Genomic DNA, 17,621 nt, shown 5'->3' on the forward strand with positions numbered 1-17,621 from the left:
GTGTGTGTGTGTGTGTGTGTGTGTGTGTGTGTGTGTGTGTGTGTGTGTGGTGTGAATGCCAATCAGATTTGATATAGACAGAAGTCATGTCTGCCACGCTCTGGGAAGCAGGTGCTGTTGCCCCTGCATTGACTCTGACCTCTGGGAGCCCCGCGTATGTCAGAGCAGACTGCTCCTAGTGCTTCCAGGGGCGGGATTTCAGGAGTGGATGACCAGGTCTCACCTCCAAGGCGCTTCTGAGTTGACTTGAACCTCTCACCTTTCAGTTAGCAGCCGATCATTCCCTCCAGGAACTATTTTGTGCCTGAGCCTTAATAGGCATATACTTGTTTATAAATTATTAAAAATAGAAGGTAGGCAACAATAAGATAAAGTCAATATAAACAAAAGTCCTATGATACTTTTCTTGCACCTCCAAAGGTAGTCTTTCGGTGTCTTTGCCAACTAGAACCGGAAGGCCACAAAGTTAAACGATGAAAGAGAGGGGGCTAATCCCTTTAGAATAGATGGATGAAATAGTCATCAGTTTTGCATCCTCCTAAAATCTTACTATCACTGCAAAGGAATTGAAGACACAGAGGAGGAGGTGGAGGAGGAGAACGCGGAGAAGGAATCAGTGACAAAGAGGGAGACATCAGGAACAGAGAAACACTCGTATCATGCTCTCCTCAAAGCCCTAGTTCCTCCTCCTCCATTCTCACTTATGATCTTGCATTTGACTTCACTGTCGAAACGGAAGCAATCAAAAGACAACTTCTGTAGACTCCCAGCGACACACCTACCCCCCAGCCATCACCTGCACCCACATGCACTGTCCTCTTGCCATCATCGTCCACTCCTTCTACTTTTCCACGAGATCTGAGGGAATCATAGAAACCCTTGTCCAAGCTGGGGTACTTTCAAGAAAGGAGAAACGAACCAGAGAGATCACCAGGACAACAAGCATAAACAGAGAGGGTTCTAGGTAAAAGGAGATTGCATCCTCTCTCATCCACTTGAAGAGACCGCCCCAGGGAGTCTTTTGTGTTTCCTCAACACTGTCTGCATTTTGCTTTCCACAGGACTATTCTCATCAAAACAAGCCTATTACCTCTCCTATCTTAAACAAAGCAAAACAGAACTTTTGATTCTATCTCCCCTTTCATTTCTTTGCTCCTCTTTGCAGCCAAACCTCCAAAAACTTGCCTTTCATCTTTTATTTCATAAACGTACTTCAAAATTGTTAAATTCAACAATTCTCAGTCCTTACTTGACTTGACCTGTCGGCATGTCTGATCACTCATTTCTTCTTGAAACACTTTCATATTTGACTTTCAGGATACGCCTTCCCTTGATTTTCCTTCTACTTGTTTTCACAGAATCCTTAATTATTTCCTCCCCCTTTCCCAGGAGCCCTGGCGACATAGGCGATTATGTGTCGGGCTGCTAACTGCAAGTTCAGCAGTTCAAAACCACTAGGTGCTCCTCACGAGAAAGATGGGGCATTTTACACCCGTAAAGAGTTACAGTCTTGGGAACCCACAAGGGCAGTTCTCCTCTGTCCTAGTGTCCCTAGGAGTCTCAGAGTCAGAATCAACTTGGCAGTGAGCTTGGTTTGGTTCCAGTTACACTCATTGGTTTAGTTAGACTCATTTGAGATATCAACTGAAAGCGTATCACATAAGACGTTGTTCTGGGTCTGGAAGACGGTGGAAAAAACTGTTCTTGTCTTTGAAAGATAAGGAACTAGTAACAAAAAGAAATAATTCAAATGTGATAAGCAATATAATACAGGGATAAACAGAGAACTGTATTGTCTGTTTGAAGGTTGATAGAAGTCTTGGGTAAACTCTAGCATCAGGTTGCCCTGCCAAAGGGCTCTTCTACTTCTGAACCCACAAGAAGGGGCCCTACAGAACGCACATTAACACTACGCATGCTAACTTTAATTTCAATCTGGGTCCTCCCTAGAGAGCTTCGAATTTCCTTCTACAACGAGAGCAGAAAGAGAGTGGGTGGCTTCTGAATTTTCTTGATGGCTGCAGATTCAATACTACTCCGGGTTTCCAGGCCCGTGGATTCTAGTAGCTGCAATAGGAATTCCTGCCACTGGAGGGCACTGCCGGAAAACAAAGTGGCGGCCAACGTTGGAGGTCAAGGAAGCTCAGCAACTCTAGTCCAAAGCAGAAGCCAGCGGAGAAAGAGAAATGTTTGTGCGTCCTGCAACGAAGGAGCGGTCGATGATTTCAGAAGGTTGTTCTGATAGGCAATTTGGGGCTGGAGCCTGCAGAGAGCCCACTGAGGCCTTGGCATAATGCCATAGGGGATGGCTTCCCAGCTCTCCAGCTGCTGGAGCTGGCCTACTGTAGGCAGAGAACCAATTCCTGTATATACCCCGCTCCCCTTGGACAGAGCGGTTGGACTCTGGACACTGGTGCAAGCATCAATCTCAAACACCACATGGGTCGCTGGCAGCCTGGTCAGGCTCAGGGCCAGTGGGCTGGGGGGCTATCAATTGGACATCACACATCAAAACCCACAAAACCACTGCCATCACGTCAATTCTGACTCATCGCCTCCCCATAGGACAGAGTGAAACTGCTTCCTTGGGTCCCTGAGGCTAGAAATCTCTAACGAAGCAGACAGCCTCATCTCTCTCCTGTGGGGTGGCTGGTGGGTTTGAACCACTAACCTTTCAGTTAGCAGCCCAATGCCTAACCACTGTGTACCAGGCTCACCCAGGGTGGGGACTAAATTCACTCCAAAGAGAAAAGATGTAACAGGTGGGGCTGAGCCTGCGCCTTAGGCAGGTTAGGGGCAATGATGTAGAAAACACTCCCCCACCCTGCATTTTTAAGTCCCCAGTGAGCAAGTATACCCCAACACAAACCAACAAACTTCGCTGCCATCAAGTGGATTCCAACTCACAGCAAGCAACCCTTTCGGGCAGAGTAGAACGGTTCCTTTGGGTTTCCGAGACCGTAAATCTTGATGGGAACAGAAAGCCTCCTCTTTCTCCCATGGGGCAGCTGGTGGGCTGGAACCGCTGACCTTGTGGTTAGCAGCCCCACTTGTAACCCACTGTGCAACCCGGGCTCTTATGAGTAAGTGTAGGAATCTCTGAATTTTAAAACCTTCTTATTAATTTGGGGTTGGGGAGGAGATTTGGTGCTATCCTTAGTTCCCTTAAATGGTTTCTTAAAAGATGTTACATCGATGAATCCAGAGGCCCCCATGAATCCGCCCAGAGCTACAGTCGAAGCCCTATTTCAAACTGGCGTTCTGATCGTCACGGCCCACATTCTCATGCTAACTTTAATTTTGTGTTCTCCCCAGTTCTCTAGCATGTCCAAACTCGTGGAAGTGGCTCCACCTGCTCAGACTGGAAGACCTCCCTCTCCTTCACCCCCTCGCCCTTGCCTCAGCACTCTGCCAGGACCCTGGCCCATGCTTTCATTCCCACCGCACCCTGAAGAGTGTGGGTGTCTTTCCTTGGGTTGCCTTTGCCTTCCTTCTGTCCCAGGCGTCTTTTGGGTGCTCACCCATTCTGACCTGGGCCAGAGTCTCCACAGGGAGTGGGGCTAAGAAGAGAGGGTAAAGGAGCAATTTCCACAGGGCTCTCTTCCCAATGACTTTTCTCAAGGAACAAAGAAGAACGCAAATTTAAATTTGTTCTTGACTGGCCCACTCACACACTGTGCGAGGCCACTGGTGAGAGAATACACAGCAGTGGAGGAAGCTGTGCTTGTGTACAGACAAGTGGCTGAGCTCTGTGGCGAAGAGTTTACGGCTCTCTTCCGCTTAGGAACATCACTGTTGAATCTCTTCAAAAATGCCTACATGACTAGGCTGCGCAGACTCATGCTATACTACCTTTCTTTCTTTAGTTTGCTTCATGTCCTTGCTCCTTGCCCTCACCACAACCTTTATGCATCGTCTTAATGAACACTCCACGGGGAGTCAATACGTGGGCGGTGGATGGACGTGCTCTTGAATTCTCCTGTGTGTGACACAGACATTGACTTTGGGGAATGCAGTATACTTAGACAATGCCCCTCTTTTTAGAAGATTTCTAATCAGAACGTGTTTTTTCCTTAAAAAATGAAATTAAGAACCACTTACTTTATTTCCATTAAAAACCCCCGAGCTGCAACTGTTATTTTATTGCTTTGGGTCTAGAGTTAGACCACACATTGGTGAAAACTTACCTTTGACATATCTGTCAATGAGCTGTAAATTAACACCCACATTGCTGGACGTTGGGTCAAAGGTACAAATACTCTCCATTAAACTTTTGTTCACGTACTGTAAACCAAGAACAAAAGGAAAGTTGTGTGGCCACTAGTAAGCAATACAGTGCGTACTTAACTAATTGACATAATTCCATCTATAGCCATTTTATGACAGGTAAAGTCAATCTATGGTGTTCAAAGTCCAGACTGGAGCCGGGTTGTCAGATGGCGCCACCTGCAGTTCTGAGCCCTTTCTCCGGGCTGTTGACCCGGTCTTTCAGTGAGGTCAAACTTTCGAGAGCCCCAAGTAGCAAGCAAATGTTTTGAGAATGATGATGGCAACAAATGTACAGATGTGCTTGACACAATAGACGTGTGTATGGATTGTGATATGCGTTGTATGAGCTCCCAATAAAATGAATAAAAAAATTTTTTTTTAACCCAAACTTTCGTGACTGAAATTTGGGCTGACCTTGGGCACCACAGTCTTCCTGTGGGCTCATCTCACTAAGCAACATAATGATGTTTTAGAGTAGAAAAGAAGAAATGGGTTGTAAGAAACTATTGAAATATCGATACAGTATGCTCCATGTAGTGATTACCAGAATTCTTCTGGATTCACCAATGCTTTGAATGTAAATGAGAGAGAACAGTTAATACGTGAATATATATCGTCAGCATTTGTGGGTTGCATAATTAAGTGAAAAAAGTATAAATACTTCTGTATTCTTCAGATATTGCATATGGTGATACTTTGGCAGAAAATGTCAACTTTTAGGTATAAAAAGTGTTTCAATTTAGAAGGTACATTGTGTTAAATGTACAAGTTGAAAGTTTAATCAGTAAACAAGATTAAGTGCAAATTTAATCTCCTACCTAAAAAAAAAAGTCAGGACTGTATTCATCTTTGGTGTGTGTGTTTATATATGTGGGAGTGGGTGTGGAAGAGGGTGTGGCTTGATGTTCTATTTCTAATGAACATTCTGCTAATGTTCTATTTCTTGATCTATGTCCTGGATCTGTTGATTGTGTGAAAATTCTTGGATTTTTACACTTAGGACTTTTACCATGATGTCATATACACTTAATGTTATGTAAGCTATTCTTCAATAAAAAGAGTGCTTAAATTGTGCTCCTAAGTATTTATTCAAATGAAATGAAAATTTATGTCCATATACACAAAAAATCCTGTATCCAAATTATTCATAGCAGCTTTATTCAGAATTGTTAAAAAAAAATTGGCTAGGAGCCTTGGGGGCTTAGTGGTTCTATGTTAGACTGCTCTCCTCAAGGTCAGCAGTTCAAATTTACCAACTGCTCTGCCGGAGAAATACAGGGCTTTCTACTCCGCTAAAGAGTTACTTAAGCTCACAGAAGCAGTTCTACCCTGTCTTATAGGATCCCTATGGGTTGGCATCGACCCAATGGCTTTTTTGAGTCAAAGATTGGAAGCTACCAAGGTGTCCTTCAATAGGTGAGTGAACAAACTGTGGTACTTCCGTACAGAGGAGTGTTCTTGAGTGAGAGAGAGAAATGAACTATCAAACTACAAAAAGACATGGAAGAAACTTAAATGTGTATTGCTAAGTGAAAGAAGCCAGCGTGGAAAATCTACTCTAAGCAGACTGTATGGTTCCCACTGGATGGTCTTCGGGGAAAGGCAAAACGATACAGACAGGAAATAGATCATTGGGTCCCTTGGGGCGAGGGATCAATTGTTCACCAATTACAACAGATGTACCACACTCATGCAAGGGCACAGGGCATTTTAAGGAAAGCCGTTCTGCATGATGTATTTGCTAAAGCACAAAGAACTGTACCAACCAAGAACCCTAATACCAACTGTGAATGTTAGTTGATAATAACGGATCATCATACACTAACTGCTCACCACGGCACTACACAAATGCAAGTTGTTACTAATAGACAGTGTGTACATGGGCAGAGGGGATGTACGGGAACTCTGTACTTTTTGCCCAAGTTTTCTGTAAACCCAAACCTGCTCTGAAAGGCAAAGCGTGTCAAATCTAAAAATAACTCTTCAAAAGGGGCCTGCACAACACATTTACCAGTTTACACTTATCCCAGTCCTCATAGTCACTGGAGAATTCCAACTCTGGATGGACGAACAAGATAGCACCCAGTAGGATATCACGCACGAGCTTTGTGTTGGCTTCCGTGTTCTGGTCCTGGTCAGAATCATCTTGGGAAAATAAGGACCTTCGCAAATTATGATCATACATCAACAGTGACACAATGTCCATGGAGCTAAGTTGTTGGATGCTCTCCTGGAGCTCCTGCAGCATGATTCGGAAGAAGAGAATTCCTGCCCGCTGGACTTCCCCTAGATGTTCAATCTCTGCAATGACAGAAGGACACCGTCCATCGCTGTTCAGTCACACACAGTCCTTTTCCTTAGGATCCTGAGCATATTTTAGTAAGTACCCCTGCCCCACCACCCCAGGTGTATGACCACATCCACTACCACTGCCATCAAGCCCAGAGTAGCGCACCCATAGCACCCCTCTCTTTGGTGTACATTTTTATGGGAGCAGACAATCACATCTATCCCCCATGGAGCAGCTGGTGGATTTGAACTGTGCCTCTTGTAGATAGCAGCCCACCTAACCCAGAGAGCTGTCAAGGCTTCTTAAGAAGATCATAGCCCGCTGTTTCACACCACCTTTGTTTCTCTTTCTAGGAAGTTGAAACACAGACAATAGCATGACAGCTGGTGAGCTTGTAGGAAGCAGCTTTGAGGAATGAGAAAACTCGGGTGCTGGAGTGAGACTTCAATTTGAACACGCCTCCCTCTTAGGAGCTCGGTCATCCTTACCAATTCTATGAGAATGAAAGTGAGTCCTGGTAACTCGGGAAAATTAAGTGAGATGATGTGTCTACAAGTGCTTTGTTTCAAGCCTGACACCTGATGGATGCTCAAAATAATTCTCTCTTTTTGTCTTCTTATTGAATCCTACACACGGAAGAAAACCTTTCCGCTTGATTCCACAGAATGCTACTTTTGTAATTCTATTCACTATATTCTAGGTAGCCAAAGAATTCCATGCCTCTTCTCCCTAGCCTTGAACTGATTTTGTGCTGAGAGCTTTGTTGTTGTTAGGGTCAGCCGTTTCAACTCATCGCAATCCTATGTGCTCTTGAACAATACACTCCTCGGTCCTGGACCGTCCTCACACTTTTTCTAACTGAGCTCATTGTTGCAGCCTTTGTGTCGATCCATCTCCTTGACGGTCTTCCTCTTTGCTCCTATCTATTTCTCCCCAAGAATGTTATCCTTTTCCAGGGACTAGTGTCTCCTGATAACATGTCCAAATTACGTGAGACAGAGTCTCACCATCCTAATTTCTAAGGAGTATTCTGGCTGTTCACCATACCTTCAATATGCTTCACCAGTACTGTAGTTCAAATGAATCATTTTTTTCTCTTGTCTTTATTCAATGTCCGACTTTCACATGCATATGAGGTGATTGAAAATACCATGGCTTGGGTTAGGCTCCTCTGAGTCCTTACAGTGACTTTTTTTGTTCATTATTACTTTAAAGAGGTCTTGTGCAGCAGATTGACCCAATGCAATGCATCGTTTGATCTCTTGACTGCTGCTTCCATGAGCATTGATTGTGTGTCAAAGCAAAACCAAATTATTGACTTCAGTATTTTATTTGCTCACCATGATGTGTTGTCTGCTGAGTCAGTTGTGAGGGTTTTGCTTTCTGTACATTGAGTTGCAATCCACACGGAAGTCGTTGACTTACCTTAGCAAGGGCTTCAAGTCCTCCTCACTTTCAGCAAGGAAGGTATATCATCTGGATATTGCAGGCTGTTCACCAGCCTTTCTCCAATCCTGACGTCACATTCTTCTTCCTAGAGTCCAGCTTATTTTATTATTTGCTCAACATACAAATTGGATAAGTATGGTGAGAAGATACAACCCTGACACACACCTTTCTTGAGGATAAGGCGTGTAGTATTCCCTTCTGTTCTCTGGTTCCATGTGCAAGTTGTGCATGAGCACAAATGTTCTGGAACTCCTATTCTTCTCAATGCTACCCATAGTTTGACATGATCCACAAAGTTGAACGCCTTTTCATAGTCATTGAAACACAAGAAAGCATTTTTTGGTATTCTTTGCTTTCAATTGAGATCAGACATCAGCAATGATACCCCTCATTCTACATCCTCTTTTTTTTTTTTTTTCCTACATCATCTTATGAATCCTACTTGAATTTTTGGCAACTTCCTGCCAATGTACTGCTGCAAAAAACATTTGCAAATTATCTTTTGCAAACTTTTACTTGCATGTTACATTAATCATTTTGTTCAATTTTTCTGAATTCTAAGGGTTCCACCTTTCTTTAGAATGGCCACAAATATGCATCTCTTCCTGTTGCCCAGCTAACTTCTCTTCCACAGCAATTTCTTGGCATAGATTAGTGAGTGCTTCCAGTGTTTCATCAGTTTGTCGAACCATTTCAATTGGCATCAATTCTATCAATTCCTGGAGACCTGCTTTTTGCTAATGCCTCCAGTACAGCTTGAATTTCTTCCTTCGATACCATTGGTTCTTGATTATATGCTAAATCTTGAACTGGTTGAATATTGACCGATTCTTTTGATGGAAGAAGAACAGAATAAAGATTTCAACTTGAGGCTTGACTTTTTTTCTTCAATTCTTTTAGCTTGCGCTATGCTGAGTGAGTGTGTTGTTCATTTTTGGCTTTTGAACCCCAGGCCTTGCACATTTCATGATAACACTCTACTTGTCTCCTCAAGTCACCCTTTGACATTTCTGTTCAGCTCTGTCACTTCATCATTTCTTTTTTGAATCGTTTTATTAGGGGTTCATACAACTCTTATCACAATCCATACATTCATTACTTGTATAAAGCACATTTGTACATTCATTGCCCTCAACATTCTCAAAGCATTTGCTCTCCACTAAAGCCCCCGGCATTAGGTCTTCATTTTCTCCCTCCCTCCCCGCTCCCCCTTCCTCATGAGCCCTTGATAATTTATAAATTATCATTTTGTCATACCTTGCCTTGTCCGACATCTCCCTTCACCCACTTTTCTGTTGTCCGTTCCCCATGGAGGAGATCACATGTAGATCCTTGTAATCGGTTCCCCCTTTCTAACCCATCCTCCCTCTACCCTCCCAGTATCGCCACTCACACCACTGGTCCTGAAGGGATCATCCGCCCTGGATTCCCTGTGTTTCCAGTTCCTATCTGTACCAGTGTACATCCTCTGGTCTAGCCAGACTTCCTGCAATTTCTTTAGCTACTCTACTTTCAAGAGCACGTTTCAGGGTCTCTTCTGACATTCACTTTAGTCTGTTCTCTATTTCCTTTTTAATGACTTTGTGGTTTCTTCACATATGATGCTCTCGATAGCGTCTTATAACTCATGTGTTGAATGTGTCGAATCCTTTCTTGAGATATCCTTGAAATCCAGGTGGGACATACTCAGGTTGTATTTTGGCTCTCATGGACTTGTCTTAATTCTCTTCAGCTGCAACATGAACTTACATATGAGAAATTGATGATTTGCTCTTGACCTTGTTTTGGCTGACGATGTTAAGCTTCTCCATTGCCTCTTCCCACAGATATTGCCAATTTTATTCCTGTGTATTCCATTTGGTGAGGTCCATGTGTATTGTCAACATTTATGTTGATGGGAAAAGGTATTTGCACTGGAGAAGGAATTGGTCTTGTTAAATGACCTCAAGTGACCTCCAGCTTCATTTCTTTCACCACAGCTCTGCTTTCACATTTCAATCACCAATAATGATTATTATATCTTCAATGTATACATGATACATTTCAGAATGAAGGAGCGGATAGAATTCTCCAGTTTTTTCATCATTAATCTTAGTGGTTGGCATGTAAATTAGTATCATAGCTGTATCAACTGGATACAGTTAGGTGTCTAGATAGTATTACAGACAGCATTGCACATCAAGATAGATCCTGAAATGTTCTTTGTGAGACACGTGTGACCTCATTCCTCTTCAATCTGTCATTCTGGGCATAATCATCTCTATGACTGTCTGATCCAATAGGGCAATGCCAGTCCATTTCAGCTCCCTCATGCCTTAGACATCCATCTTTATGAGTTCCGTTTCATTTTTGATGGTTTGTAAATTTCTTCAATGAATCAACGTTTGCAGCTGTTTCTTCTCATTTTGAGTCATGTCTCACCAGCAAATGAAGGTTCTGAAAGCTTTCCTTCAGCCACATCATTAAGGCCAATCCTACTGGAGGATGCAGCTCTTCCCAACAGTTTTTGGAGTGCCTTTGAACCTGAGGGGTCCACTTCCTAGCGCTAGTTCTGACACCATTTCTGCTGTTATTCAAAAGGTTGTCGGTGACCAAACCCTCAGAAGTAAATTGCCTGCTCCTTCTTCATGGTCTCTTCTTAGTCTGAAGCTCTACTGAAACCTATTCACCATGGATGACTCTGCTAGTATTTCAAATACTGGTAGTATAGCTTCCAACATTACAGCAACATGCAAGCCACCGCTGCATGACAAACTGACAGATGCATAGCTTTGTGGATGTGGAATTATAAGAATTGGTCTCTGGTTTTGGCTCTGCCATACACTTGGGTAATTCACTTGACCCTTAGGGGTCTAAGTTCCTTCCTTATCTATAAAATTAGATGCTTTAGTTAATGCTCTGTTACACAGTGGAAAGAGCATGACCTTTCAAGTCACCCCAAGTCTGGAATCAATTCACTCTTCACTCCTTGATAATGTATATAATTTGGGGTTACTGCATAATTTGGAGAAAGTTGTTTGACTTCTCTGAGTTTCACTTTTCCCGCCTGTAGGGGTATCATCATTCATCTCATAGAGCTGTGGTAAGAATTAAGTGAAATAATGCATGTAAAGTGCTAGACACAGAACGGGGCACTTAATGAATGCTAGTCCTATAATGTCTTTAGGCATCCTTCTAGTTCCAGGTCTAACACTGTCTGAGTCTAACCCACAGAATGTGATTCCCTCTCCTTTGCTCTAATTTACAGACCTCACTCTTGCGCTCAGGGCTAGGAGGGAAACCATCTCACATGGAAAGGTCTGTATTTTGCAACCGTTCATTTTAGAGAATACATCCTTGGTTTACCCAACACTTATTAAACTCCATATTCAGAATGTTGCCCCATTCACAATACCTAAGACATATTTTATCTTTATCTCTCCAGAGAGCTCGCCCAGTAGTTCATAGCAGGCAGCTTGGACCACCTTTATCATTTTCTGTAGATCTTTATATTCTTGGTACAGCAACATCCTACTCCGGCCAATGTTAACATCTATGGCTCCCAGAGCCTCTCCGGTTCTCTCTCGAAGTGGAATGATGATGTGGGTTTCTCCGCAGGCAGAGGCCACAATAACTTCTGAACTGTCTATACACTGGAAGAGGAAGTCTCTGAAATCAGAACCACATCAGTATAAGAACATATGATATCATTCCACCCAAACACGTCTTGTGTCTACTCCACGCCACCCACCCCGGCCCTTTGTGCTGTCTCGTTTGCCTTGAATGCTCCACACCTTGATGTCACGTGGCTCTCGACCTCTGTTCATTCGATCTCTACTTAAATGTCACCCCCTAGAGAAGGTGACAACCTTCCAATCCAGAGCAGCATCACCTGAGTCATCTGGATACCCTGTTTTATTCTCTTTACCGCACTTATTAGTCTCCAAAGGTGTTCATTTTAAAATTTATTTCTTGTCCAATAAATATTGGTTGAAGGCCTGAGGAATGACAAGCATGTTTAAGGCAGGTTTCTCAGAAGCAGAGCCCGAGATGGGGATTCTTGTGCAAGTGATTTCCTGGGGGAGTCCTCTCCCAAGAAACCTGCAAGGGAATGAGGGACGCAGGCTAGGAAAGGGGCTGATGATAACGCAAATGTGCTTGGTGTTAGCTTCAGACAAGATAAGCTTTGGAGGGTAGCTTACACTGTACTCAGTCCTATCTTGAGGCAAGGAAGAAGGGCTTTTGTATCCTAGCACTGGTTGTCATTGGCTCTGAGTGTGTGTGTGTGTGTGTGTGTGTGTGTGTGTGTGTGTGCTGGGCAGGGCACAGGTAGGATCTGCTTCAGTGAGGGACCTAAGCTTTTCATAGAAAGGTAGGGGTTGCTATTTTTCTAGTGAGGCATAGACACGGCTCCTTAGTTCTTTCTCCCCCCACCCCCCACCTCCACCCCGTTTAGCTTGATATTGAGATAACATTCCTTTGTGGTCTTTACAAAAAGGCTAGAGTTTTGTATAGTCCCAAAAAGTGCATGAATAGTTCATAAAGCTAAATTTATAATGATAGGTGAGATTGCACCTCTTGTGCGCTTCCCACCCTCCCTGCTGCTGTACCATCACTTGGTATTTCGAAATGATGCCTTGTGCTGAACTCTCCAGGCATAATGAGCAAGCCTGGAGGATTAAGAGTCCCTCAGATGGTTTCTGCTCTAAGCCACACACAGGAATCCAGCAGTATGATTCTGGGTGTTGCCACAGGGATTTCTGTAACCCCCACACAAAATAACTCGGCAAAAAGAGCTTGAAACTGAGTGGAGATGTTGGAGTGAAGCCAAATTAAATTTTAATTAACTTATGCAACTCCTGCCAAATTAGTCCACCGGTCTGAGATAGGGGTACTGCCTAGTCAATAACACCGTGTCCCCTATAAGCAGGTCATCCCTTTTGTGGTAGGTGTGATCTTAGTTGAGATCTGTTTTGCATGTTTATTGGTGTGTGTGTGTGTGTGTGTGTGTGTGTGTGTGTGTGTGTGTGTGATGTCTCTTGAATCCCACAGGTAAACTTCCTTGTAAGGGTGATGGGGCTAGGTTCTTGTTAATGATGACATTCTGTACTTCCTTCCCACTCTTGCCCCTACTCACCTTTTAAAAATATAAAAACGGTTCACAGGCTAGCTAATGTCAACAGATGAGTTTTAACAAGGAATATGAATGTCTGGTTTTTGTTGAATTCCACGTTTTCAAGAAAATCATAGAAGATAAATCAACCGATGCTTCAACACACACCGTTTTCAAATGAGAAATAGCAATGCACACTGCTCTAAAGTGAGTCTGGGGGAAGAAGAGTTAGTCCGCGTCCTGTCCAGATGACAAGCAACAAGAATCGTTCCTGACACTCCGAGCTGAATCTGCCATCCCATCCCGGGGATGTGTTTCAGCAAACAAGCAAAACAGAGACGTGCCATACCTGAAGATACAAGTCTTCCTAACGATGACGGGGCGGTTGGTGTGGATTTTTGTCAGGCCAAGGTGTCCCGTAACCATCATACAGCGTAACACGTAGTCCGAATTCTTGAAAAGAATAAAAGACTGTGTTATAGAGAAGACTGATTAGACCTGATAATCTCTCGAAATATAAGGCAAGGACATTTGGCAAGCTGTAAAGATGAAGCCCAGTGGCAAACAGGCTTCTAGTTTCTTCTTCTTCTTTTGTATTTTCCCCTAGTTTGCTACTTGGTGTTAGACAACTTGCTCTAGTTCTAAGTACATGATACTGCTTGCTCTGTCCCATGAAGGGATGAGCTATTCCAGAAGAAGACAGTTTCAAACGCTAAGATTATTCTAAATGCACAAGCTTCTTTTTATAACTGGGATCAGGTAATATTCTGATCTAACCTTTGGGTGTTAAATAGGCATTCGTAGAAAATTTGGAAAAGACAGGAAACCCCAAAGAAAAGAAGTCTAATGAAAACTATTCTCCCCGGAGGCTGTGTTCTCTCCACCGCACCAAACCCGTTCTTGCAAAGGTGCCCCGCGACTTCTCCTTTTCACAATCCCTGGTCAGGCCTCCATTCTCGGTAACGCTACCGGTCCCCTGCTGCCATGTGGTGCTGGCAGTCATTACTCTTTGGATACTCTGTTCACTGGGCTTTGGGAGCATTACTCTCCTGGTTCCCTTCCCCCTACCTCCCTAGACATCCCTTCTTATTCTCTTTGCTCCTCTTTTATAGTTCTCACCTTGAAGAGCTTTTCAAATTGTAGATCATCATGTGTGCGTGGGTTGGGAAAATATTTTAATGAGCCTTCATCAGGATTTTTTGTTTATAAAAAAACAGTTTATTTATAAGAAAGGACTAGCAAGCAACCCTTTTTGTAAAATACACTCAACTCCAAGGAAGACACATTCATGTGGGACTTTTTAATGCCTCTCCCCTTCGAAATTAATTCTTAATTAATTAAAAAGGAAACCATGATAAATGGGGCTGCAAGCAGAAAGGGTGTCTTGGAAGATAACCTGCTTTGTAATATGAAACTTACTCTTGCTTCACACGCCACGGCCTCAAGTTCTACCCAGCTCTGAAGATTAAAAAAAAATGTTTTCAACAGAAGACTTGGCAAACTGTAACGATCATGCCACATTGGCAAACCGGGTTCTTGTAGCTTCTGTCCCAGTATATTTTTTCCATGTGTTGCTACTTGGTGTTAAATACTAGACTGATCTGACCTTCACAAACCTCACTCTGGGTTTCCAGATTTAAATCTTACGACAAAACCAAATGGTTTCTCTCCCGTTGTTTTCTTCCTCCCCACTGGGTGAGATTGGCCACTTCTGCTCTCAGACCAGAAACATAATAAAGTATGGGACTCATCATCATCCGCCTGGGAAAAAAACCCAAAAAGCTTGCATTCCAGCAGGGCCACGAAACTAAATCAAGTCCTGAGATAACCACTCCCAGTTGAAATTCCCTAGGAAACTATTTGGAGGAAAAAGTCAGCCTTTATATTTCCTCTATTTTTCTTTCTTTTGCCACGGACTTGCTGGCTGTTGTTCCCTTGCCTTTCCAATATTCAATCTTTCTCATCTTTCTCGTCTTAGTAATTCTCTTTAGTGTTTATCTTCCTCTTACTTTTTTCCTCTTTGGATGAACTTTTTTTTTGGTTTTAAACAGGATTGTTGTGAGTTTAATTGGAACTTCACTAAATGGATCTACTTGTTTCTCTTAAAACAAATTATTCTAATTTTAAAATTTATTTTATTAAAAAAATAATTTTATTGGGGGCTCTTACAGCTCTTATCACACTTCATCCATCCATCCATTGTGTCAAGCACATTTGTACATATCTTGCCAGTATCATTTTCAAACATTTTCTTTCTACGTGAACCCTTGGTATCAGCTCTTCATTTTTTTCCCTCCCCCCACCCCATGAACCCTTGATAATTTATAAATTATTCTTTTTTTCATGTCTTACACTGACCGCTGTCTCCCTTCACCCACTTTCCCACTTTTCTGTTGTTCGTCCCCCTGGGGTGGGTGGTGGTGGTGTTATATATTGATTATTATGATCAGTTCCTGGATGAACTTTTTAAAAAAGAGCACAACAGAATAAAAAAATGTCAGAGAAGCAACATATGTAGTAAACGTAGATACTGTTTTGTAAAGCTTCTGTTTCAAATGTGTGTGTGTGTGTGTATTTTTGTACATGTGATCACGGGCAATATAATTTTAAGCCACATTGATCCCCAATATTTGGAGAGCAGCAGAGCTCAGTCCTCATCTTTCTTTTTCTATTTTCACTCAGTCCCTTGGTGATCCTATCTAGTCTCATTCTTTTTAAATACTGTTTATTATACCGCTTAGATTTATCCCTGAACACCAGCCTCTATACATCATTGCCTATTTAAAATTCCACTTAGATATCTAACAGACACATCAAACTAATATTTAAAAATATTGTAAAAAAAATTAGTAGGCAAAGGCTATGTTTTACTTGACTTTGTATTACTTTCTTTGTATTGAATCTATTTATTTAAAAATTATAAAGTTTTATTGACAAAAAGAGCTTTATTGACATATAACCCATGTATCATGCAATTCAATGGTTTAAATATATTAAAACGAGTTGTACAATTATCACCACAATCAATGTTTGAACAGTTTTCTGCATTCTTGCATCCATTATTATTAGCTCCCCATTTCTCTCCGGCCTCCCCTGCCATAACCCAAAGAAACTACCCATCAAAGGCCGGTTTCTAGAGACGCACCTATCCTGGATTTCATAGAAAGAAAACCATACAACCCCCCACCCCGACAACAAAATAAAACACACCAAACCTCAATCCAGAAGAAAGCAGAAAACAATAAAAAACTAGAACAAATTAAAAAACGGGTCAAAAGGGTGGGGGGAGATAAAATGGTAATATTTCAACCTAACTATATTTGGAGTAGGGGACCCTGGGGTTGTAGTAGACCATGAACTAGGCTGACAACCACAAGACCACCACCTCAAACCCGCTCCCACAAAGATTCACAGCCTCAGAAACCCAAAGGGATAGCTCACCTCCACCCTTCAGGGTCACTGTGCGTCAGAACTGACCTGATGGCAGTGAATTTGAGTTTGCAGTAACCCACTTTCCAAAGCGCTCTAAGGGCAAGGCTATTCACATGCTTGGCCAAGGATTCTAGGGAACTCCATGGAGGCTTGATCTGTGTGGGGATTCTGCAAATAAATTTTGGGCTTTCACTGTCACCCATAGCCTTCTTAAGCTCTAATACAATTCCCTCCTCTGATCTTGGATTTTATTATTTACAGTCCTTGTGTCACCTGAAATGCAGATATTTTACTCTGGAGTTTTGCAGCCAATTGATCCTCTCCAAGTCAGAGGAAGAAAGAGAAGGTTTTTATTTAGAAAGTATATCAGCGAGACTAGATAGCAGTGCAAAACAGACTTTGTAGTGCTGGTGCCTTGTTTGAAATAAGAATACATAGAGAATATATACCTTTGAATTGGAAATGTACACTTTGGGTGGGTCATATATATAGATGTTTTACATAAACTCAGGTTTCAGGATAACCATGGGAAACAACTGTTAACCATTAGCAAGCACATAGAGCAATAAGGTTCTTTAAGTCTCGAGCCAATTCAGAGTATCTTTGTTAACTAGATATAAGGGCCTAGCTTTTAGTCACTAATAGGTAAATAAGAGAACATTCTCCACATTATCTGACTCCTTTAGGTGACATCGGCATCCAACCTGTCTGCTTTTGAGCAAAGTATCAAGTTACAAACTTCCAGAGGTGGCATTAAGTACCTTTAGGCTGTGTTTTGTAAGGGTGGGGAGGTTTCTAATTACATTATGTGAAATAATTTGGGTTATACATGGATGACATGGGTTGGTATGCTTCTTCCAAGTGGATTTAGCTGACCTCACACAGATTGCTGGACTGATTTCATTATGCAAACTGTTCTAGGGGGAAAAAAGAGACCCCCAATTCAAATATAATTTATAGAGAACCATTTATTAAGTCTTATACAAACAGAAGCAAGACAAGAAAAAGATAAATCATCCAGATGAAGGAGCTCATCAGCATGAGGTCATAACAGTGTCCAAGGATTCACAATGACATCAATACTTAAAT

At 42.4% G+C, this 17,621-nt stretch overlaps 1 protein-coding gene across 1 annotated transcript in view; it reads right to left on the reverse strand.

The window, feature by feature from the left end:
• The window catches only part of EFCAB5 (EF-hand calcium binding domain 5), a 138,727-nt gene that overhangs the window by 6,766 nt on the left and 114,340 nt on the right, over window positions 1-17,621 (reverse strand). Inside the window, exons 17-20 of the mRNA XM_004707321.2 lie at window positions 13,450-13,553; window positions 11,403-11,656; window positions 6,281-6,570; window positions 4,188-4,284 (exon numbers count right to left, since the gene is read on the reverse strand). Of these exons, the coding sequence (XP_004707378.2) occupies window positions 4,188-4,284; window positions 6,281-6,570; window positions 11,403-11,656; window positions 13,450-13,553 (745 nt within the window). The remainder of the gene's footprint in view (window positions 1-4,187; window positions 4,285-6,280; window positions 6,571-11,402; window positions 11,657-13,449; window positions 13,554-17,621) is intronic.

This window comes from Echinops telfairi, unplaced genomic scaffold, assembly GCF_000313985.2.
Source record: "Echinops telfairi isolate 266 unplaced genomic scaffold, ASM31398v2 ScPeMD7_7458;HRSCAF=8496, whole genome shotgun sequence".
Taxonomy (NCBI): domain Eukaryota; kingdom Metazoa; phylum Chordata; class Mammalia; order Afrosoricida; family Tenrecidae; genus Echinops; species Echinops telfairi.